General features: G+C 39.6%; 1 protein-coding gene across 1 annotated transcript in view; it reads left to right on the forward strand.

The window, feature by feature from the left end:
- Positions 1–23957, forward strand: part of ttn.2 (titin, tandem duplicate 2) — a 391135-nt gene extending 367178 nt beyond the window's left edge. The window contains exons 259-280 of the mRNA XM_072261778.1: positions 73–375; positions 480–785; positions 876–1166; positions 1278–1577; positions 1678–1983; positions 2068–2373; positions 2639–2920; positions 3023–3616; positions 3728–4015; positions 4131–4430; positions 4752–5054; positions 5506–5808; positions 8084–8668; positions 8771–9076; positions 9189–9488; positions 9579–10154; positions 10250–10555; positions 10639–11232; positions 11553–17383; positions 21932–22085; positions 22289–22564; positions 22662–23957. Of these exons, the coding sequence (XP_072117879.1) occupies positions 73–375; positions 480–785; positions 876–1166; positions 1278–1577; positions 1678–1983; positions 2068–2373; positions 2639–2920; positions 3023–3616; positions 3728–4015; positions 4131–4430; positions 4752–5054; positions 5506–5808; positions 8084–8668; positions 8771–9076; positions 9189–9488; positions 9579–10154; positions 10250–10555; positions 10639–11232; positions 11553–17383; positions 21932–22085; positions 22289–22564; positions 22662–22960 (13109 nt within the window). The 3' untranslated portion in view covers positions 22961–23957. The remainder of the gene's footprint in view (positions 1–72; positions 376–479; positions 786–875; positions 1167–1277; positions 1578–1677; positions 1984–2067; positions 2374–2638; positions 2921–3022; positions 3617–3727; positions 4016–4130; positions 4431–4751; positions 5055–5505; positions 5809–8083; positions 8669–8770; positions 9077–9188; positions 9489–9578; positions 10155–10249; positions 10556–10638; positions 11233–11552; positions 17384–21931; positions 22086–22288; positions 22565–22661) is intronic.
- The last annotated feature ends 1673 nt before the right edge of the window (positions 23958–25630 follow it).

Genomic DNA, 25630 nt, shown 5'->3' on the forward strand with positions numbered 1-25630 from the left:
TCATTGTTAAGGCAAGTTAAGTAAAGAAACTTGCAGAGAACTTATTAATTGTATTATTTCTACATACTGTAGTTCCACCAAGCCCTCCAACCAGGCCAATCGTGAATTTTGTATCTGCTAACGCCATGTCTATCCAATGGGAAGATCCATATCATGATGGTGGCAGCAAAGTTACAGGCTACTGGATTGAAAAGAAAGAACGCAACAGCATTCTCTGGGTGAAAGAGAATAAAATACCATGCATTGATTGCCATTACAAAATATCTACGGTAGTGGAAGGCTTGGAATACCAGTTTAGAGTTTATGCAATGAATGCGGCTGGCTTGAGTAAAGCAAGTGAAGCTTCGAGACTAGTAATGGCTCAGAATCCTGTTGGTAAGATCAACAGTTTAAGAAAAGAAATAATATAATTTATATATTTGCAAATACTTTCAGATTTCAATTGAAATTTAATTTTCCCTTTGTCTAAATGTATAAAGATCCTCCAGGTCAACCAGAGGTAACAGATGTTAATCGGTCTTCAGTTTCGCTAAAATGGACTGTACCAATCCATGATGGTGGAAGTAAAATTGTTGGATACATTGTGGAACGCAAGCCTTATAATGAAGCTGGTGACGGCCGCTGGCTGAAGTGCAACTACACCACTATCTCCGATACCTTCTACACTGTTACAGGACTAAGTGAATCGGAGGTTTATGAATTCCGTGTTTTAGCTAAGAATGCAGCTGGAGTCATTAGTATACCATCTGAATCTACTGGACCAGTCACATGCAAAGATGAATATGGTATGCTGATGTCAAACATATAGCATATATCTATCAATTTCTTGCTGATGCAAAAACATCTTTTTCATTGCTTTTTGTTTTTATTTACAGTACCTCCTAAAGCTGAACTGGACAGTCGGTTACTTGGAGAAATTATTACCATAAGGGCGGGATCAGACTTGGTGCTTGATGCTTTCATTGGTGGGAAACCTGATCCTAAAGTCTATTGGTCTAAAGAAAACAAAGAACTAGAGCTTTGTGAGAAAATATCTCTACAGTACACCAACAAGCGTGCGGTTGCCATTATCAAGTTCTGTGACAGAAATGACACCGGAAAATATACACTATCTGTGAAAAATCCAAGTGGAGCTAAGACTTTGTCTGTAAATGTTAAAGTGCTAGGTATGTTTTCTGTTATGAATTAAAGATATAATTTTTGAAATATATTTAACTAACAAGGTATAATATTGGCTATATATGCATCCTAATTTTTATGTTCCAAACTCTATCTAGATTCACCAGGACCCTGTGAGGGTGCACTTAGCATCAGCAGGTTAACTGAAGAGAAGTGTACTTTGTCATGGAATATGCCAAAGGAAGATGGCGGTGCAGAGGTTACACACTATATTGTAGAGAGACGCGAGACGAGCAGACTTAACTGGGCAATTGTTGAAGCTGAATGCATGGCTCTTTCTACTGTTGTTACAAGACTTATAAAGAACAATGAATACGTTTTTAGAGTGAGAGCTGTTAATAAGTTTGGGCCTGGTGTGCCTTTGGAGTCTGAAGCAGTCATAGCCAGAAAATCATACAGTAAGTACTATGTGATGATTCTTTATTAATTTTCAGAGAAGTATTAATCTTGGTAATGTAGTAGCAAAATCATTATTAAAATTAAAATTGTTTTAAACAGCTATTCCATCACCACCTGGAGAACCAGAGGTTGTTGCAGTTGGAAAAGAACACATTATTATCCAGTGGTTGAAACCTGAAACTGATGGTGGAGCAGAAATTAGTAATTATCTTGTGGATAAACGTGAAAAACGTAGTGTACGATGGACTCGAGTCAACAAAGACTTTACTATTTATGATACAAGACTCAAGGTTACAAATTTGATGGAGGGTTGTGAATACCAGTTCCGTGTTTCAGCAGTAAATGCAGCTGGTAACAGTGAGCCAAGTGAATCATCACAATACATCCTTTGCAAAGAACCCACATGTAAGTGTCATGTTTTCTTTAGTTTCTTAAAAGTGTAAATCTTTACAAATACCTATGAACATAATCTGTTAAATTATATTATAGATGTACCTGGAGTACCTTCAGCACCAAGAGTTGTAGATACAACCAAACACAGTATCAGTATAGCATGGACAAAACCCATGTATGATGGTGGTTCTGATATTATTGGATACATACTCGAAATGAAAGAGGAAAATATGGAACAGTGGTATAGAGCACATACTACAGACTACATACGAAATACGGAATATACCATTACAGGTCTTCACACCAACAAGAAGTACTTCTTCAGAGTTGCTTCTGCCAATATTAATGGAGCGAGTGAATACAGTGAATCATCTGCTGTAATTGAAGCTGTAGAAAGAATAGGTAAGTGTTATTATAGAGACAGTTCAATTACCTTATGATTATCCACACTTTTCTGAAAAGGTGCCTTTAATTTTTGGAATAAAACATCAATAGCCAGTACTCAGAGTATGCCTGTGTTTAATTATATCTAGTAAGGAATATAAACTGACAGTTTTTTTTATTCCTCAGAAAGATTTTATTCAATGAAGGCTTAGAATATCTTGAGGGTTTTATTGCTGGTCGATTGCAAGTTGATATTAACCTCTATTTCATATTATTTTTCCAGAAATGCCAGATCTTGAACTTGCAGATGATCTCAAAAAGACAGTCACTGTCAGAGCTGGTGGCTCACTCCGCTTAATGGTGTCAGTGGCGGGTCGACCTACTCCAGTGTTAACTTGGAGTAAACCAGGCATTGACCTCTACAGTCGTGGTTTTATTGATACAACAGATTCTTACACGTTGCTTGTAATTGACAAGGTAAATCGTTATGATGCAGGCAAATACACCATTGAGGCTGAAAATCCTTCAGGCAAGAAGTCAGCTACTATAGTTGTCAAAGTATATGGTATGTAAAACAAGATATTTTCAAACTTCTGTTTCATTAATGACTTTTCCAAGACTCTTAAAAAATAGCAAAAGGTCTCAAAACATACTTCTCTATTCTCAGATACACCGGGCCCACCTGGTGCTGTTAAAGTGAAGGAAGTCTCAAGAGATTCTGTTGTCATCACATGGGATGTCCCAATGATTGACGGTGGAGCCCCAGTCAACAATTATATAATTGAGAGACGGGAAGCTGCTATGAGAGCATTCAAGACTGTTACAATTAAGTGCAGCAAGACAATTTATAGAATAACTGGACTTACAGAGGGTACAATGTATTATTTCAGAGTATCACCTGAAAATATCTATGGCGTTGGTGAACCTTGTGAAACCACTGATGCAGTACTGGTTTCAGAAGTTCCGATGGTCCCACAGAAGTTGGATGTAATTGATGTCACAAAATCTACAGTCACACTAGCCTGGGAAAAACCACTGCATGATGGAGGTAGCAGACTGACTGGTTATGTCATTGAAGCTTGCAAAGCTGGCACAGAAAGGTGGATGAAAGTTGCAACTCTAAAACACACAGTATTTGAGCATACTATGATTTCCCTGAATGAATCTGAACAGTATCTGTTCAGAGTCAGGGCCCAGAATGACAAAGGTGTCAGTGAACCAAGAGAGACTGTAACTGCTGTTACTGTGCTTGATCAAAAGGGTAGGTATTATTATTTACATGTTAGTTCTTAAGAACTAATATGAAATATATTTTGAATGTAACAATAATTTTCCATAAATTAATCTTATCCTTGTATCTCTTTTCCAACAGTGATGCCAACGATTGATTTGGCAGGCATACCTCAAAGAACTGTCAGCGTACATGCTGGCAGGCCTATCGAATTATCTATTCCAATTAGTGGACGTCCACCTCCTAGTGCATCATGGTTCTTTGAAGGTACTAAAATTAAAGAAAGTGATCGCACCAAAATAGAAAGATCTGCCAAGGTAATCAATCTTACTATACGAGAAACTACCATAGATGATACTGGTGACTACATGCTTGAACTAAAAAATGTTGCTGGAACTATCACCGAATCCATCAAAGTAATCATTCTTGGTAAGATTTTTTCTTTCAAATTCTATATAAAACTATTACAAATGTGGCAATGAATTGCCCATGGCAGTACAATTATTTTTTTAAGTCTTGCATAAATGTATTAATTAATTTACAGATAAGCCAGGACCACCTAGCGGCTCAATTAAAATTGATGAAGTCGATGCCACCACTGTCACCATCAGTTGGGAACCACCAGAGAATGATGGTGGTGCAACCATCAGTGGTTATGTTGTGGAACAACGTGATGCCCATCGCCCAGGATGGCTGTCAGTGTCTGAATCTGTTACCAGGAATACATTCAAGTTTACGAGGTTAACTGAAGGCACTGAATATGTATTCCGTGTTGCTGCCACAAACCGTTATGGCATTGGATCGTTCTTACAGTCCAGCATTGTGGAATGCAAGAGTGCCATTAGTAAGTGCAAACTTAGAGCATTTTACCAATAATTAAAGGCCAGAATATTAAAATATGGATTTCTTTTTGTAAAGATAAATTTATAAATCTCATTCCATTGACTTTTATAATGGATAACAATTTCAGAAATATTAATAAATAAAAGAATATCACTGATTACAATATTAGACAAATTATTTGAGAATACACTTTTTCTTAAACAATAGAACTATTAGAATTCTTACAATCACCCAATGTTTAATAATACTTTTCAAGAAATATTTTATAAGGATTTCTTTATGAAATACTGGATGATAATTTTATACATAATTTTCTCTACAGATGTGCCTGGCCCCACTGGTACACCTCATGTATTTGATTTCTCTCGTGATGGTATGACAATTACCTGGGAATCACCAGTTGAAGATGGTGGTTCACCCATTACTGGTTACATCATTGAGCGCAAAGAGCTAAGGGCTGATCGATGGGTGAGAGTCAACAAAGTGCTCGTGACAATGACTAGGTACCGTTCCACTGGACTCATAGAAGGATTAGAATATGAACATCGTGTGACCGCTGTGAATGCTAGGGGGGCTGGCAAACCTAGCAGGCCTTCCAAATCTGCAGTTGCCATGGATCCAATAGGTAATGTGTAAATTTAAATGTTAATTTCTAAATATGAAAATCTATTGGTTAAGATTTTTAACTACGTATCTCTGGTAAAAAATTTTTGTGGTCATAAAAATGTCAGATGAAATTTGTTTGCATTGCCTCCAAGTACTACCATCTGATGGAAAACGTCAAACTATATTGACAAGGTATCCTACATACACCTGTATTAGGAGTCGCTAAATAGCAATCAAGGAATAGATGTCCTATTTGATTGTTTCCTCACTAGTCAAAAAGAGCTGAACCTTTATCCATGGCCAGTAGTAAACTTAACAAATCAACTAATACAAACCATAGACCGAATCTTAACATTCAGTTGCCTCAGTTGGACATTATTTGAATTAACTGAGTATCATTTGTAAATGTATTTTAATTATACTGCTTACATTATAATTTGTATGGCTAATCTTATTTACTGTTTCTATAGATCCACCTGGGAAACCACAGAATCCGAGAGTTACAGACACAACTAGAACATCAATATCTGTTGCCTGGAGTCCTCCAGAAGAGGAAGGTGGTTCCAAGGTCACAGGATACCTTATTGAGATGCAGAAAGTTGATCAGTATGAATGGACTAAGTGCAACACAACACCAACAAAGATCTGTGAATATACACTGACTCACATGCCACAGGGTGCTGAGTATAGGTTCCGTGTTAAAGCAGTTAATGCTGGTGGTCCTGGTGAGCCAGCTGATGTTCCAGGAACTGTTAAAGTGACTGAAATGCTCGGTGAGAAATGTTAAAGTTTTTATCTTTTGTAATCAGCCAAGTCTGTTGAATTACAAAGGCAAATTCACATTTGTCGGGCATTTATTAATATGAAAGACAACCTCTATCTTTCAATGCAATGATTCAGTTTAAACCCGTTAGACCATCAGCAAATCATACAGTCGTAGAAAAGTGCAGCACAGAAACAAGCCCTTTGGTCCTTCTAGTCCATGCCAAACCATTTAAATTGCCTACTCCCATCAACCTGCACCCAGACCATACCACTCCATACCTCTACCATCTATGTACTTATCTGAACTTCTCTTAAGCATTGAAATCAGGCTTTCATGCACCACTTGCTCTGGCAGCTCATTTCACACTCTCGCAACCCTCTGAGTGAAGAAGTTTTCCCTCATGGTCTACTTTCACCTTTCATCCATAACCCATGACCTTTATTTGTCAATGGGAAAAGCCTGCTTGCATTTACCCTACCTATACCCCTCATAATTTTATGTACCTGTATCAAATCTCCCCTTAATCTTCTATGTTCCAAGGAATAAAGTCCTAACCTATTCAATCTTCCCTTATAATTCAAGTCCTGAAAACTCATAAATTTTCTCTGTACTCTTTCAACCTTGTTTACATGTTTCCTGTAGGTAGGTGGCCAAAACTGCTCACAGTACTCCAATTATGCCTCATCGTCTTATACAACTTCAACATAACATCCCATCTCCTGTACTCGATACTTTGATTTATGAAGGCCAATGTGCGAAAAGCTTTTATGACTCCTGTCTTCCTCTGCACCATCTTCAAGTAATTATGGACCTGTATTCCCAGATCCCTTTGTTCTACCATACTCATCATTGCCCTACCATTCAATGGCTAAGGCCTATCCTGGTAGGTCCTACTGAAGTGCAACACCTTGCACTTGTCTGCATTAAATACTATCTGCCAGTTTTCAGCCCATTTTTCCAGCTGGTCAAGATCCTGCTGCAAGCTTTGATAGTCTTTGTTGTTGTCCACTACACCCCAATCCTTGGTGTCATCCACAAATTTGCTGATCCAGTTATAGATGATCAACAGCAACAGACCTAGCACCAATCCCTGCGGCATTCCACTGGTCACAGGTCTCCAATTAGAGAGACAACCATCTACTATCATTCTCTGGCTTCTCCCACAAAGCCAAAGTCTAATCCAGTTTACTATCTCATCTTGAATGCCAAACGACTGAACCTTTATGATCAACCTCCTATGCAGGACCTTGTCAAATGCCTTACTTAAGTCCACTTGGGCAACATCCACTGCCTTACCTTCATCAACTTTCCTAATAACTTCCTCGAAAAACTTTATAAGATTAGTTAGACATGAGCTAACCACACACAAAGCCATGCTGACCATCCCTAATCAGACCACGTCTATTCAAATACTCATACATCTGGTCTCTTATAATAACTTACTATAATCTTCCCACCACTCATGTCAGGCTCACTGGCCTATAATTTCCTGGCTTATTTTTAGCACCTTTCTTGAAAAACAGAACAGCATTAGCTATCCTCCAATCCTTCAGTACCTCACCTGTCACTAAGGATGATATAAATATCTCTGCTAGGACCCCAGCAATTTCTGAAATTGTTTCCAACAGAGTCTGACAGAACACCTTGTCTGGAGATTTGTGTACCGTAGTTTGACACAAGACAACAAACATGTCCTCCTCTGTAATCTGTGTAGAGTCCATGACCTCACTGCTGCTCTGCCTCACTTCTATGGACTCAGTGTCCATCTCCTGAGTAACTACAAATGCAAAAGATCCATTTGAGCCCTCCCCCATCTCTTTTGCCTCCTTGCCTAGATTACCAATCTGATCTTCCAGAGGACCTATTTCGCCCTTGCAATTCCTTTGTTCTTAACATATCCTTAGGATTTTCCTTCATCCTGTCTGCTAGGGCAACTTCGTGCCTTCTTTTAGCCCTCCTGATTCCTTTCTTAAGTGTTCCTTGCATTTCTTTTACTTCATAAGTACCTAATTTGTTCCTACCCCCTGTACCTGCTGTGCACCTCTTTTTTTTTCCTTAACCTGAGCCTCAATATTTCTTGAAAACCAACGTTCCCCGTACCTGTTTTCTTTACCTTTTATTCTGCCAGGCACGTACAAGCTTTGTATCATTGAGCTCTCATTGATTGAAGTACAGATGGGGCCAGTAAATTTATAGCTAATAGGTAAACCCAGCTGGTGGGTAACATTGCTATATTGTTCGCTTACTTTTTAAAATAAAACTTAATTACTTTTTTCTTACAGAGTATCCTGATTTTGAACTTGATCATCAATACCTTGAAGGGCTGATTGTTAGGCAAGGTGGAGCCATCAAACTAACAGTGCCCATTAAAGGCAAACCTATTCCTGTCTGCAAATGGACAAAAGAAGGTCGTGATATTAGCAAGCGTGCAATGATTGCAACTTCTGATACCCACACTGAACTTGTGATAAAGGAATCAGTCAGAGAAGACTCAGGCACATATGACCTTGTTCTTGAAAATAAATGTGGCAAAAAGACAGTATACATTAAGGTGAAAGTGATTGGCAATCCTGATCCCCCACAAGGTCCACTTGAATTTGATGATATTCAAGCTCGTTCGGTTAGAGTAAGTTGGAGACCATCCATTGATGATGGTGGATCTGATATTATGAGATATATTGTTGAGAGACGAGAAATATCCAAAACTGCCTGGTACACTGTTGATTCTCAAGTAAAGGAGACTTCTGTTATTGTCAGAGGCTTGAAAGAAAATGTCGAATACCACTTCCGTGTTTCTGCTGAAAACCAATTTGGTATCAGTAAATCTCTGAAGTCAGAGGAGCCAGTTGTACCAAAAACACCACTAAGTAAGTATAACAGTGTTCATAGTAACCTTAAGTAAAAATATATTTTTATTTTGAACTTACTTAAATTTTGCTGTGATTATTAATTCACAATGGTTAATCTAGATCCACCAGAGCCTCCAAGCAATCCTCCAGAAATACTGGATGTCACCAAGAGTTCAGTCACCCTTTGCTGGTCAAGACCAAAGGATGATGGTGGATCGCGTATTACCGGGTATTTTATCGATCGCAAAGAGTCTACTACAGATAAATGGGTGCGGCATAACAAGACTCATATTACCACAACAATGTACACTGTTTCTGGGCTGGTTCCAGATGCTGAATACCAGTTCCGTATTTTGGCACAGAATGATATTGGTCTTGGTGAACCAAGCCCACCATCTGATGTTGTTCAATGCAAGGATCCTTTTGGTATGTGTCAGTCAATCTACGTTAATACATTACACAAATATGGGATTTAAAATGGTGTGATTTCAAATATGACAAAATTACCAGATTTTAATGAGTAAATATATTTCCACAGATAAACCAAGCCAACCTGGAGAGATTACGGTAATTTCTGTCACAAAAGATAGCATCTCCATTGAGTGGGATCGTCCAGAATGTGATGGTGGCAAGGAAATTATTGGTTACTGGGTTGAGTATCGCCAATCTGGTGATAGTGCTTGGAAAAAATGCAGTAAGGAACGAATAAAAGACAGACAATTTACACAAGGCGGTCTTCTGGAAGCCACAGAATATGAATTCAGAGTGTTTGCAGAGAATGAGACAGGAATCAGCAGACCTCGTAGAACCTTTATGGCAATAAAGACTAAATTGACTTGTGTGTATTACTTTTTTATGCTTTAATTCAAATAATATGATTTTTGTGTCATTACAAAAAACTCACTTGTTTCCTCTTCTTTGTCAACAGCTGGGGAAGAACCAAGTGTTAAACAAGAAATTGCAGAGGTTGTCGCCAAGTTGGGTGAACCTGCCAAACTGACTTGTCAGATAATTGGTAGACCACTTCCAGAAATTAAGTGGTACCATTTTAGAAAGGAGTTGCAGCAAAGCCGCAAGTACAAAATGAGTTCAGATGGCCGTAATCATTCAATCACCATTTTAACCGATGATCAAGATGACGAAGGTCTGTATACCTGCAAAGCTACTAATGATGTTGGTGAAACTGAGGTCAGTGGTAACGTATTGCTTGAAGCTGCTCCACAATTCCATCCTGGATTTCCACTAAAAGAGCTGTACGTTGTAAGCATCGGTACAAGTCTTCGTATCCATGTTGCATACATTGGCCGTCCAGTACCTGCTATTCGTTGGTTCCATGAAAAGAAACTTCTGTCAGGTTCAGATAATATTTCAATAGAAAATACAGAGCATTACACTCACCTTGTTGTGAAAAATATTCATCGAAAGAACCATGCTGGAAAATACAGAGTGCAGCTCAGCAATTCATTTGGAACAATTGATACAACATTTAATGTAGAAATCCAAGGTAATCATATTTAATAGTGCATATTATTTGTTCGATTAAAACTAATGGTAAGTGTTTTACATGAAAACAAAATGTCTAATACTTTCTGTATACAGATAAGCCAGATATGCCAGAAGGACCAATAGAAATTGATGCCTTGCTGAAGAATTCTGCGGTAATCAGTTGGAAGCCACCACTTGATGACGGAGGTGCAATGATTACCAATTACATTGTAGAAAAACGTGAAGCCAAGGAAGGTGAACAATGGCATCTGGTATCCTCTGCTATTGCTGGCACATCTTGTAGAATTGGAAACCTCATTGACAATGCTGGCTACTACTTCCGTGTCTCTGCTCAAAATCAGTTTGGTGTCAGTAAACCACTGGAAGTTTCCTCTGTCGTCATCATCAAGAGTCCATATGGTAAGTGTCTACATAAACTAAGTTGTTCCTTGTGTAATAATGTATTCTAAAATTTAATATATTTCACTTACTTCTGTCTACAGAAAAGCCAGGAAGTCCAGTCAAACCTATTATAGCTGCTGTTACAAAGGATTCTTGTGTGGTTTCATGGAAACCTCCTGCCAGTGATGGCGGCGCAAAGATCAGAAATTATTACCTTGAAAAGCGAGAGAAAAAGCAGAATAAATGGATAGCTGTAACAACTGATGAAATACACGAAACAGCTTACACGGTGAAAGGCCTTATTGAAGGCTTGGAGTATGAGTTCCGTGTTAAATGTGAAAATCTTGGTGGCGAGAGTGACTGGAGTGAAATATCTGATCCTGTTGTTCCAATGTGCGATGTACCTATCAAGGCACCACAGTTTAAAGAAGAAATTCGCAATTTAAGTGTGAAATATAAGAGCAATGCTACATTTGTTTGCAAGGTTACTGGTAATCCCAAACCTATTGTGAAGTGGTTTAGACAAGGAAAGGAAATTGAACCTGATGGCGAAAAGATAAAAATCCAGGAATTTAAGGGAGGCTACCATCAACTTGTAATTTCTAGCGTCACAGGAGATGATGCAACTATATATCAAGTCAGAGCAATCAATCAAGGTGGTTCCATTTCATCAACAGTATCTTTAGATGTTGACGGTATGTATCATGCAAACTTACATAAACATTGTTTAATGTTTCTAAATACATCTAGGATGTAATTAGTTTAAGAAGTTGTCCAAAATGGGCATTGCGAATGGACAATTCCTTTTAAAGCTGTCTGATTCTGTTTTTCTTTTTTTTTCATTGTAATGAATTGGAGAAATATCATTACATGGTTGTAAAAAATAGGCTTTCATTTCACTGCTCCTAGTTTTGCACTGCTGTCCAAGATTAATTTCGGCCACATTAAGTTCACAGTTTTACATTCACTTTCTACCTTTCAGTATCTACATTTAAAATTTTCTTTTTGTTTTTAGTTCCTGCCGAGATTCAATTACCCAAACATCTGGAAGGCATGGGTGCAGTTCATGCTCTCCGCGGTGAAATTGTAAGCATCAAAATTCCTTTCAGTGGAAGACCTGATCCAGTAATTACATGGCAGAAGGGACAAGATCTCATTGATAATAATGGTCACTATCAAGTAATTGTGACTAGATCTTTTACATCTCTGGTGTTCCCTAATGGAGTTGACATAAAAGATGCTGGTTTCTATGTTGTGTGTGCAAAGAACAGATTTGGCATAGATCAAAAAACAGTTGAACTGGATGTAGCAGATGTACCTGACATGCCAAGAGGACTTCAAGTCAGTGACATTACACGCGATTCTGTTGTTTTAACGTGGAATCCTCCAGCTAATGACGGTGGAAGTAAAGTAATTAACTACATTATTGAGAAATGCGCAACAACAGCAGAGATGTGGATTCGTGTAGCACAGTCACGCGATACACATTACACCGTGGTCAATCTCTTTGGAAAGACTAGCTACCAATTCCGTGTGATTGCTGAAAACAAGTTTGGACAGAGCCAGCCATCAGAGCCAACTGATCCAATAGTCACAAAAGAAGATAAGACAAGAGTTCTGAACTATGATGAAGAGGTTGATGAATCAATGACAGTTACTAAGGGCAAAGCTGATCATTCCACTATTAAAGAACTTCATACCCGCTACACATTTGCTGAAGAGCTAGGACGTGGACAATTTAGTATTGTTCATCGTTGTATTCAAAACACGAGCAAGAAAACATACATGGCGAAGTTTGTGAAAATAAAAGGTGCTGATCAGGTATTGGTGAAGAAAGAGATTGACATTCTCAATATTGCTCGTCACAAAAATATCCTTTGTCTACATGAATCATTTGAGAGCCTTGAAGAATTAGTCATGATATTTGAGTTTATTTCAGGTCTTGACATCTTTGAGCGCATTAATACAACTAATTTTGAACTAACTGAAAGGGAAGTCATTATCTACACTCGCCAAATTTGTGAAGCATTGGAATTTCTACATAGTCAGAATATAGGTCATTTTGACATCAAGCCAGAGAATATAATCTACACCACAAGGAAGAGCTCTTTAGTTAAGATTATTGAACTTGGACAGGCCAGACCACTCACGCCAGGTGACCACATTAGGATACAGTTCACTGCTTCTGAGTACGCAGCACCTGAACTACATCAGCATGATGTGGTCAATGCAGCTACAGACATGTGGTCAGTAGGTACACTTGTGTATGTACTACTTAGCGGTCTCAATCCATTTATTGCCGAAACAAACCAACAAGTTATTGATAACATTATTAGAGCAGAGTACAGTTTTGAGGATGAAGCTTTCAAGGACATCACCACAGAAGCTCTTGACTTCATTGATCGCCTGTTAGTCAAAGAACGGAAGGCTCGGATGACAGCTGCTGAAGCTCTTGAACATCCATGGCTGAAACAGAAGACAGAAAAGATGAGCACCAAAGTAATTAAGACTTTGAGACACAGAAGATACTATCACACCCTAATAAAGAAGGAAATGAACTATGTTGTTTCTGTTGCTCGAATTTCTTTTGGTGGAGCTGTTAGAGCTCAAAGGGGAGTTACAGTTGCTAAAGCTAAAATATCTTCTATTGAAATTGGTCCACTTGCTGGACAGATTATGCATGCTTCTGCTGAAGAAGGCGGTCATGTTAAATATTCCTGCAGAATAGAAAACTATGATCAATCTACTGAAGTCACCTGGTACTTTGGTGTCAGGCAACTTGAGTCCAGTGACAAATATGAAATTACCTATCAAGATGGTTTGGCGACAATATATGTTAAAGATATAAACAAAACTGATGATGGTACTTACAGGTGTAAAGTAGTAAATGACTATGGTGAAGATAGTTCCTATGCTGAATTATTTGTGAGTGGTGTAAGAGATATTCGTAAATACTTTATGCAACGTACAGTAAAGAGAGTAAAGCGCAAGGTGGATGCTATGAGACTCCTTGAAAGGCCACCAGAATTTACTTTACCTTTGTACAACCGAACTGCGTACACTGGAGAAGATGTCAGATTTGGTGTTACTATAACTGTTCACCCTGAACCAAGAGTAACCTGGTTGAAATCTGGACAAAAGATTAAGCCTGATGAAAATGAGACAAAATATACTTTCATGTCAGATAAAGGTCTCTATCAACTGATCATTCACAAGTTAACGACTGATGATGATGCTGAATACACAGTTGTAGCTCGCAATAGATATGGTGAAGATAGCTGCAAAGCCAAACTAACTGTTGTACCTCATCCCCCTGCAGCAGACAGCACTTTGAGACCAATGTTTAAACGTTTATTGGCAAATGCAGAATGTATGGAAGGTCAGAGCATTCGCTTTGAATGCAGAGTGTCTGGCACTCCAGTGCCCGTTCTGAAATGGGAGAAAGATGGACAAACTTTGGCATTAGGTCCAAATATTGAAATTGTACATGAAGGTCTGGACTATTATGTTTTGCATATAAGGGATACTTTACCAGAGGACTCTGGCATTTACAGAGTTACTGCTACCAACAGTGCTGGGTCTGCAAGTTGCCAAGCATATCTAAAAGTTGAACGCATGACGTATGTCAAACGTCAATATAGGAGTGAGGAGGAACGGCAGCAGCATGTTCAGAAACAAATTGACAAAACCATAAGAATGGCGGAAATACTTGCAAATGTTGAAGCTGTTCCATTGACAGCTGTAGCAAAACAAGCTCTGCAAGAAGCTGCAATAATGTACAAACCAGCAGTCAGTACCAAGAACGTCAAAGGTGAATATGAAATTTCAGAGGTCGTAAAGAAAAAAGAAGAAAAGAAACTTCGAATGCCTTATGATATTCCAGAACCTCGTGTTCATGAAGCAGGAGTAACTGAAGAAAATCAAGATATCAAACAGTTTGTGCCATTATCAGACATGAAATGGTATAGGAAATTACGAGATCAATATGAAATGCCAGCACCATTGGAAAGAATTGTAACAAAACGACCAAAACGAATTCGTCTTTCAAGATGGGAGCAGTTTTATGTTATGCCATTGCCACGCTTTACTGATCAGTATAAGCCCAAATGGCGAATTCCAAAACTATCACAAGATGATCTGGAAACTGTTAGACCAGCTCGAAGGCGCACCCCATCCCCTGAGTATGAAATTTATTACAGACCAAGAAGGCGATCACTTGGTGATTTGTCAGATGAGGACTTACTTTTACCTGTTGATGACTATCTTTCAATGAAAAGAATAGAAGAGGAAAGACTACGTCTTGAGGATGAGCTTGAACTGGGATTTTCTGCGTCACCTCCAAGCCGTAGCCCTCCTCGTTTTGAATTATCCGCTCTTCAGCAAAGGACACAATTAACTACGGCGCAAGAGAAGGAAAAATATGCTGGCTACCAGAAATATTATATCCCTTCCAAATATGAAGCTGGTCCAAGCTTTATAGACCTCAGGCAACGGCATGACAAAGTTGTTTATAAACCCCCAAAGCAAAGACAAAGAATAATGGAAGACAAGGAAGATGAAGAGCTCCTTCGATCAGTTGCTACAGCGCAGAGACTGTCTGCCTATCAAAAAGAACTTGAGTACATGGAGCATGAGGAAAAAGCAAGGATCAAAAGCAGACGAGAAAGAAAGATATTTGTAACAAGATCAGAAGAAGAAGAAGAAGAAGCAGCAGCCATGGAGATTAAGGAATATGTCCCTAGAGAATCCCCACCTGTCTCAAGGCTTCTTAGGAGGAGAAGATCACTCTCCCCAACTTACATTGAATTGATGCGACCTGTTTCTGAGCTGATCAGATCTCGACCACGTCCTACAGAACTTGAAAGTGAAGGTTTAGAAAGACGATCACCCACACCTGAGAGAACCCGTCCTAGGTCACCCAGTCCAGTGTCTAGGGAGAGCTCACTTTCTCGCTTTGAAAGGACTGCTAGATTTGACATATTTTCACGATATGAGTCAATGAAAACTGCTTTAAAATCTAAAAGGACATCAGAAGGGAAATATGAAGTTATTACTCAAGAGCCTTTCAGCCTTGACCATGGTCCACGAATAACTTTGAGAATGCGTTCTCACCGCATCCCGTGTGGACAAAATACAAGATTTACATTAAATATTCTGTCCAAACCAGGAGCTGAAGTTAGTTGGTACCACAATGGTAAAGAAATTCAAGAGGGTGATAAGTATCATTTTACTGATATGACTGGTGTCCTAACACTGGAAATTCGGGATTGCCAAGTTGAAGATAGTGGAACCTATCGTGTTGTTTGTTCCAATTACAAAGGAGAGGCCTCTGACTATGCAACATTGGATATCACAGGTGGTGACTACTTTACCTACTTGTCTCGCCGTAAAGATGAGGAAGCACCAAAATCGCTTGTACCTGAACTGACAAGAACTGATTTTTACCAAATATCTACAATTAGGAAAACTGCTGAACTTGAAGAGGTAAAAGAATCTAAAAGAGAGGAATCAGAAGTCAGAGAGTCAGTCAGCTCTGGGCTCTATACTTCAAAGGAAAGGGCAGTTCGTGCATCTAGACGAACTCTTCCTGCCAAAATACTAACAAAACCACAATCAGTTACGGTGGCAGAGGGAGAGTCTGTCAGATTTTCCTGTGACATCGATGGTGAGCCAACACCCACTGTGACATGGATGCATGCCGGAAGAGTAATTACTTCTTCTAAACGTTCACTCATTGTTACAACGCAATTTAATTCTACGTTTACAATTACATCAGTTCAATCATCTGATGAAGGAAGCTATACAGTGGTAGTAGAAAATTCTGAAGGAAAGCAAGAAGCATACTTTACTCTGACTATCCGAAAAGCTGGAGTAAAGGAACTGGGTGTTGTGGCACATCCAATGGTAAAGTCTCCTGAACCTCATTTAAAGTCTTCAGAGGCAATGAAACCTTCTAAATCACCAGAACCATTAACTTCCTTTTCAAAAGATAAGTCTGTACGTATTCCTGCAATTGCTCCACCTAAGATCTCTCAAGGTTTGAAAGCCGAAGTTTCTGACGACGGTTCTGTAAAGCTGACATGTGCCGTTGAAAGCACAGCTCTGAATGTGAAAGAATTAACTTGGTTTAAGGATGGATGTAAAATAAGAGAAAACAGTCACTACAAATTGAAATATACTGCTGATGGTGTCTACACCTTAAGTATCCATGGAATTAATGAAACTGACGAAGGGGAATATACTTGTGAAATCACTGGTGAAGGTGGTGTTTCCAAAACAACCTTTTCTTTTGTTGGTCAAGCTTTCAAAAACATTTTCAACAAGGTGACCAAGTTAGCTGAATCAAAAACAGCTACTGAGAAAAAAGCTGTAGCAAAATCATATGGAAAAAACGAAGTAGTTCAGGAACAAATTGTGAAAAAAGAATTTAAAACATCATCCACAGAGATTACAGCCACACGTGTACAAATTACAGCAACTGAAGGTCAAAAGGCTGTACTTAAAGCCAACATACCAAGCGCTTCCAATGTGAAATGGATTGCGAATGGTAATAAGCTTGCTAATTCGGAAGACTATCAATATGGCGTGTCTGGAAGAGACCACACTTTAACTATCAAAACCATTGGTTTCAAAGATGAAGGCACGATCACCTGTGAAGCAAAAACTGAGCATGGAATAGTTAAATGTCAGTTTGATTTAACAATTAAGCAAAAAGAATCAAATGCCCCAAAGTTCATTATGCAGCCCAAATCCCAAAATGTCAATGAAGGGCAAAATGTGACATTTACTTGTGAGATATCAGGAGATCCTACTCCAGAAGTTGAATGGCTGAAAAACAACCAACCTGTAAGTAATAAATTAATTTAAAGTTTATGTTCATTAATCCAATTATTCATAAGACCATAAGATTTAGGAGCAGACGTAGGCCATTCGACCCATCAAGTCTGCTCCGCAATTCACTCGTGGGCTGATCCAATTCTTCCAGTCATCCCCACTCCTCTGCCTTCTCCCCGTACCTTTTGATGCCCTGGCTAATCAAGAAGCTACCTATCTTTGCCATAAATGCACCCAATGACTTGGCCTTCACAGCCACTCGTGGCAACAAATTCCACAGATTTACGACCATCTGACTAAAGCAATTTCTCCGCATCTCTGTCTGAAACGGATGTCCTTCAATCCTGAAGCCGTGCCCTCTTGTCCTAGACTCCCCTACCATGAGAAATAACTTTGCTATATCAAACCTGTTCAAGCCTTTTAACATTCGGAATATTTCTATGAGATTCCCCCCTCATTCTCCTGATCTTCAGGGAATACAGCCCAAGAGCTGCCAGATGTTCCTCATACAGTAACCCTTTCATTCCTGGAATCATTCTTGTGAATCTTCTCTGAACCCTCTCCAATGGCACTGATGCCACTACACCACCAGCCGGGTCCCTAATGTCAATATATCCTTCCTAAAATAAGGAGCCCAAGACTGTGCACAATGCTCCAAATGTGGTCTCATGAGTGCTTTATAGAGCCTCAACATCACATTCCTGCTCTTATATTCTATACCTCTAGAAATGAATGCCAACATTGCATTCACCTTCTTCACCACTGACTCAACCAGGATACCTTTAGAGGTTCCTGCACAAGGACTTCCAAGTCAAGTCCCTTTGCATCTCTGCATTTTGAATTCTCTCCCATCTAAATAATAGTCTGCCCATTTATTTCTTCCACCAAAGTGCATGACCATACACTTCCCAACATTGTATTTCATTTACCACTTCTTTACCCATTCCCCTAAACTATCTAAGTCTCTCTGCAGGTTCTCTGTTTCCTCAACACTGCCTGCTCCTCCACCTATCTTTGTATCATCAGTAAATTTAGCCACAAATTCATTAATCCCATAGTCCAAATCATTGACATACATTGTAAAAAGCAGCAGTCCCAACAATGATCCATGTGGAACTCCACTGGTATTCGGCAGCCAGCCAGATCAGGATCCTTTTATTCCCACTCTGTTTTCTGCCGATCAGCCAATGCTCCACCCATACTAGTAACTTCCCTGTAAATCCATGGGCTCTTATCTTGTTAAACAGCCTCACGTATGGCACCTTGTCAAAGGCCTTCTGAAAATCCAAGTATACCACATCTACTGTATCTCCTTTGTCTGCTTGCAATTTCCTCAAAAAATTGCAGTAGGTTAGTGAGGCAGGATTTTCCTTTCAGGAAACCATGCTGGCTTTGGCCTATCTTGTCACGTACCTCCAGGTGCTCTGTAATCTCATCTCTAACAATTGATTCCAACAATTTCCAACCACTGATGTCAGGCTAATAGGTCTGTAGTTTCCTTTCTGCTGCCTGCCGCCCTTCTTAAATAGCGGAGTAACATTTGCAATTTTCCAGTCATCCGGTACAACGTCAGAACCTAGCGATTCTTGAAAGATCATTGTTAATGCCTCTGCAATCTCTCCAGCTACTTCCTTCAAAACCTGAGGGTGCATTCCATCAGGTCCAGAAGATTTATCCACTCTCAGACCATTAAGCTTCCTGAGCACCGCCTTAGTCATAATTTTCACTGCACATACTTCACTTCCCTGACACTCTTGAATGTCCGGTGTAGCACAAATGTCTTCCACTGTACCATCTCTGTGTCTCTCATTACAATATTTCCAGCATCATTTTTTATTGGTCCTATATCTACCCCCAACTCTTTTTTACCCTTTATATACTTCTAAAAGCTTTTAGTAACTTCTTTGATATTAGTCGCCAGCTTCCTTTCATAATTCATCTTTTCCTTCCTGATGACCTTCTTAGTTTCCTTCTGCAAGTTTTTAAAAGCTCTGTATTCCCACTAGATTTGGTTTCCTTGTATGCCCTGTCTGTTGCTTTTACTTTGGCACTGACTTCACTTGTCAGTCACAGTAGTGTCCTTCTTCCATTTGAAAATTTCTTCTTATTTGGAATATATTTGTCTTGCACTTCCTCATTTTTCGCAGAAACTCCAGCCATTGCTGCTCTGCTGTCCTTCCTGCTGGTGTCCCTTTCCAGCCAACTTTGGCCAGTACCCCTCTCATGCCATTGTAATTTCCTTTATTCCACTGAAATACTGACACATTGGAATTTAGTTTCTCCTTCTCAAATTTCAAAGTGAACTCAATCGTATTGTGATCATTGTTTCCCAAGGGCTCCTTAACCTTGAACTCTCCGGTTCATTGCACAACACCCAATCTAGCACAGCCGATCCCCTAGTGAGCTCAACAACAAGCCATTCTAAAAAGCCATCCCTTAGACATTCTACAAATTCTCTCGCTTGAGGTCCAGTTCTGACCTGGTTTTCCCAATCCACTTGCACGTAAAATCCCCAACAATTATCATGACATTGCCCTTCTGACACACCTTTTCTATCTCCTGCTGTAATTTGTAATCCACATCCCGGCTGCTGTTTGGAGGCCTGGATACAACTGCCATTGGGGTCCTTTTACCCTTGCCATTTCTTAACTCAACCCATAGAGACTCTACACCTTTTGATCCTATGTCATCCCTTTCTAATGATTTAATATTATTTCTTGTACACAGTGCCACAATACCTCCTCTGCCTACTAACCTATCTTTCTGATACACGTTATATCCTTGGACGTTCAGCTCCCAATGGCACTCATCCCTTCGTCAAGTTTCAGAGATGGCCACAACATCATACTTGTCAATCCGTAGCTGAATTTCAAGATTGTCCATTTTATTTCTTATGCTGCGTGCATTCAAATGTAACACTTTCAGTCCAGTACTTGTTGCTTTCTGTTTTAACTGCACCACGCCTCTATTACCTTGTAAAACGTCCCACTGGTTGTGATTATGCCTCATCTCCTGCCTGTCCTTTCTGTCATCTCTGTTGTACGCTATGTTTGGCTTATTTCTGTTTTCCCCTTCCTCAGCCCTATCACTCCGGTTCCCATCCCCCCGCCAAATTAGTTTAAATCCTCGCTAACAGTTCTATTAAACCTTCCTGCTAAGATATTGGACCCCTTTGGGTTCAGGCGTAACCTGTCCTTTTTGTACAGGTCGTACCTCCCCAAGTGTGAGCACGTGGCCAAGTGGTTAAGGCATTGGACTAGCTACCTGAAGGTCATGAGTTTGAACCCCAGCCAAGGGAATGTGTTGTGTCCTTGAGCAAGGCACTTAATCACACATTGCTCTGCGACGACATTGGTGCCAAGCTGTATGGGTCCTATTGCCCTTCCCTTGGACAACATTGGTGTCGTGGAGAGGGGAGACTTGCAGCATGGGCAACTGCTGGTCTTCCATACAACCTTGCCCAGGCCTGCGCCCTGGAGAGTGAAGACTTTCCAGGTGCAGATCCATGGTCTTGCAAGACCTCCCCCAGAAGAGGCCCTAGTGATCCAGGAACCTGAAGCCCTGCCCCCTACACCTGTCTCTCAGCCACACATTAAAATGCCTGATCATACTATTCTTGCATTCATCAGCATGTGGCACAGGCAGCAATCCTGAGATTACTACCCTGGAGGTCCTGCTTTTCATCTTCCTACCTCTCCCTGAACTCTCTCTTCAGGACCTCCTCCCTTTTTCTACCTATGTCATTGGTACCAACGTGTACCAAGACTTCTGACTGTTCACCCTCTCTCTTCAGAATACTGTGCACCCAATCCGAGACATCCCATACCCTGGCACCTGGCAGGCAATACACTATGCAGGTATCTCTATCAGGCTGACAGAACCTCCTGTCTGTTCCTCTTACTATGGGATCCCCTATGACTCCCACATTCCTCATCTTCTTCTCTCCCTTCTGCACCACGGTACCAGGCTCAGTGCCAGAGATCCGATTGCCGTGGATGTCCTCAGTCAGGTCACCCCCCTCAACAGCATCCAAAATGAGTTAATGATTACTGAGGGGGATTGCCTCTCTACTATCTGAGCTCTTCCCTTCCCTTCTCTGACAGTCACCCATTTATCTAATTCCTGTAGCCTCAGGGTGACTTAGCTCCCTGTAGCTCCTCTCCATCTCCTGCTCACCTTCCCTAAGCTGTAGGTCATCAACCCACAGTTCCAGATCCCTAACACGGTCTCTCTGGAGCTGCATCTCGGTGCACCCAGCGCAGATGTGGCCATCTGGGAGACTGGAAGTTTCCCAGGATTCCAACATCCGACACCCAGAGCAAAGTACTAACCCTAAAGACATGCTCTCTACTCATCAAAAAATGCAAGGAAAAAACTAAGTCCACTTACCCACTTACCTCACCGAAGCCCAAATGAGTCAAAGCCCTACCACTCTGACTCAGACCACTCTGTTGATGACTGCTCTGCTAGGCAGTGTCTCCGTTTTACGCCTGAACCTTCCCTGCTCTCCAACACATAATTGGTGCGCCAGTTAATCATTTGACTTATTCTGTATTTCAGATTGTAGTCTCAAGAAATATAAAAATTAATCGTTTGAAAAACATATACACGTTAGAGATTAAGTGTGCAACAGTTTCTGACAGTGGAAAATATACAGCAACAGCAAAGAATTTCCATGGACAGTGTTCTGCAACAGCCTCCTTGATTGTACTTGGTATGTTATTGCAATAAATTAATTATCACATCTGGTATTATCTAATTTTGATTTTGTGTATAACTGCGACAATTCATTAATACTATGCAGAACAAAGTTTCCCTTGTAATTTTATGATTTAATATTTAAACTGGTTGCACGGACTTGCATGGTTTTCGTTGATCTATTATCATGTGATGCTCTCGACACATTGTGCTCTACAGGTCTCATTGAAGAACCTTCAAAAATGGTACTTTTGGAAACTGGTGCTGCTGCCTCTGCTAGCATGCAAGAACATTTTTCTTCCAAGGCGATGCAAATGACCAAACAAGAGGCTAGCAGTAGCATGACTGAAGTTAAGTTTGCCAGTATGTCTTCAAGCAGTATGTCATCTTTCAAAGAATCAAGAATATCATCAAGCTCCAGCTCTTTTATGGAGCTTGCTAGTATGAGTCAATTGGAAACAAGTGCTAGCAGAATGATCAGCGGTAGTATTAAAGGTGATATTATTAATGTACTGAGAATTTTTTTGTAAATTGTATCTAATGTGCCGCTCAGTGACACAAATTACCTTTTGTTTCTTTTTGTTTTAAATAGGGTCTTCTCCTAAAATTGAAGCTTTACCATCAGATATCACAATTGAGAAAGGAAAGGTTTTAACAGTCGCCTGTGCCTTCTCAGGTGATCCCCTGCCTCAGGTGAAATGGTCACGTGGAGGAAAACCTCTTTCTGATGAAACAGAAACTGGCAGATTCCACATTGAAACATCAGATGATTTAACAACACTCATTATTACAGGTGTCCAAGAAAATGATGCAGGACGCTATACTTTAAGACTCTCAAATGAATTTGGATCAGATTCTGCCACTGTAAATATTAAAGTTAGATCAATTTAAAGATTTGAATCCCACAACTTGTGTTGTAAGCTAAACTTGAAAACTGATATCGTAATTATTATGAATTTGAATCACTGACTTGTAAATATTATTTTATTTTTTTACCTGACTTGACATCATGCATTTATACCAGACTAGACAATTTCTGAACAAATGGTAGATTGTGCAGTATAGAATTACTGCACATTTGATTTAGGAATTTTTAACCATTTTCTGTGACATGTACATACTGTATATAGCCGGTCTAAACGGTTATGCAAGTTTTGTACCTTGTGTTTCATGAGATTTTCATTGCAACTTTTGAAACTGATGGTTAACAGGGGAAAGTTTGAATAGGACGATTACCTTGTTTAACTTGGAAACTAAAATTTGTGCCTCAACAGAATGTTGATGACTAAGAATACCTCAGCAGGTGGAGAGGCTCCCTGCTGAAGACAACCTACAAGTTCGTGGAATTAGAAGGCTAGCTTTGTGATGCTATTTACAAATACCCTCCTGTGAATAACATCACAATACTTTAGCCTGTGAACCGACTACGTCATATCACTGTTCTACACAGACAAGATTATGAATTATGAATACAAAGTAGTAGCGGCCATTACTTTGTATAACCATATTTCATGTGCACTGTTTCTAGCATAGTGACATCTTGGATAGTATTAATGATAATTCATTAACCTGGCCATACCCTCATTTCAGCAAACTATACCAAGTACTCCTATGTAGAAGTAGCGCCAACTCAAGGAGGTTCAGATTTTTCATTGGGTGCGCTGATTTTGTGTGGTAATCGTAGAATTTTATTTAATATTATTTGTTCTTAGGGCATACATGACAGAAACTAGCCACATTAAAAATTATACATGTTCCATCATTTTAATGCCCTATGCAGTAACTTTATTTAGAGTAGTAGTTATTTTATTTTATTGGGCCTCCTTGAGAATTAGTAAAGTAAATTGGATTTGATTGTGAAATAAAGCATGTTTTCTGCACCTATAAACATTTTCTGTCATTTTTTGTACTTCACTCAATTGTAATTACTCTAATGCGAAGTATGCTGACTAGTTTATCCATTTGCTAATCATAATCTTAATACCAGTAATTTTTAATCATCCAATGGAAATTGCTTTGCCAAGATCAGATCAGATCGACAATCATCTTATCAAATAATGAAGTAGACTTAGATTCTTGTGTACATCTCTAATTTCTTCTTTAACAAAGTAACATACTTAGCAATTTGAAAGGCTGGATTACAATTAAGCACATCAGTGACTCTGAAATTACATGTCAGCCTGACCAGGTAAACTAGTTATGGTGTTAGTTGACAGATTATTTGAATGCTAATAGTAAATGGCATGCAGCATGGAAAATGGGTCACAACTTCAGTGGAATAAAATAGGGTTGTTTTTGTAATTAGCAAGATTGATGTTCAGAGTGACTTGGGTATAACTGTCCTGCAGCTATGAAACGAGAACCAAACATCAATGTTTAAATGCCTTTGATTCATAACATACACCTTTTTGGCCACCCAAAAAGTTATCAGAATGTTGCAAAAATGTTCTAATGCCCTTTAGGAGAGGAAATCTGCCTTCCTTTCCAAAGCTAGCCAAATCCATTAATGTATTTAACTTTTAAATGTTCCGACAAGGATGGTTAAGGAAGAGCAACAGATGTGCCGCCTTCATAGTTGCATCAATACGTTGGGGCCAGGGTGGATCTTCAAACGATATTGATACCCAAGAACTAGAATACACTGTGACCAAGCCTGTATGGATAGAAAATTCCAAAAGTTTCACAACAAATTGTGTACAGTTTGAGACAATAACTTCCTGCCCCCACCAACACCCACAGCAGGGAAACATCAACTCCACAACAACTAATGTACTAAAGTATTCATACAGTACATACATAGAACACAAGTTTTTTTTTGGGGGGGGGGGTTAACTATAGACAAAACAACAAAATAATCTGAATGGTGCTTTTGGTCCAAATTGCTGGAAGAAACAATTGTGCTTGTTATTGTTTGGGACCACAAAAACATGAGCAAGTTAAATATTCACAAATCCTTTATCAGAGCATAGCACAGGAATAGATCCTTTGACCTACAGTGTTGTGCTGAACCAAGTAAATAAGTAATAAAATGGTCAACCAATCTCTTCTGCTTACACAATGTCCATATCCTCACATTCATGTATCTATCAAAATGTCTCTTAAAAGTCCCTAATGTATCGCTCTACCACCTCTCCAGACAGTGCATTCCGGGTACCAACCACTGTAAAAAACCTTGCCCCTCACATCTCCCTTGACCTTACCCCCTCACATCTTAAATGCATGGCCTCTGATGTTAGACAATTCAACCCTGGGAATACAATATGCCGTCTACTCTATCTATGCCTCATATCTTATAAACCTCTATCAGATCTCCACTCAGCCTCCATCACTCCAGAGAAAACCCAAGTTTGTCCAACCTCTCATTATAACACATACCCTTTAATCCAGGCAGCATCCTGGTAAACCTCATATTCACTTTCTCCAAAGCCTTAACAGCCTTTCTATAATGGGGCAACCAGAAATGTGTGCATTACTCCAGATATGGCCTAACTAGACTTTTATAAAGCTGCAACATAACTTCCTGACTTTCGAACTCAATGCCTTGACTAATAAAAGCCTTGA

Source organism: Mobula birostris, chromosome 6, assembly GCF_030028105.1.
Source record: "Mobula birostris isolate sMobBir1 chromosome 6, sMobBir1.hap1, whole genome shotgun sequence".
Lineage (NCBI taxonomy): Eukaryota > Metazoa > Chordata > Chondrichthyes > Myliobatiformes > Myliobatidae > Mobula > Mobula birostris.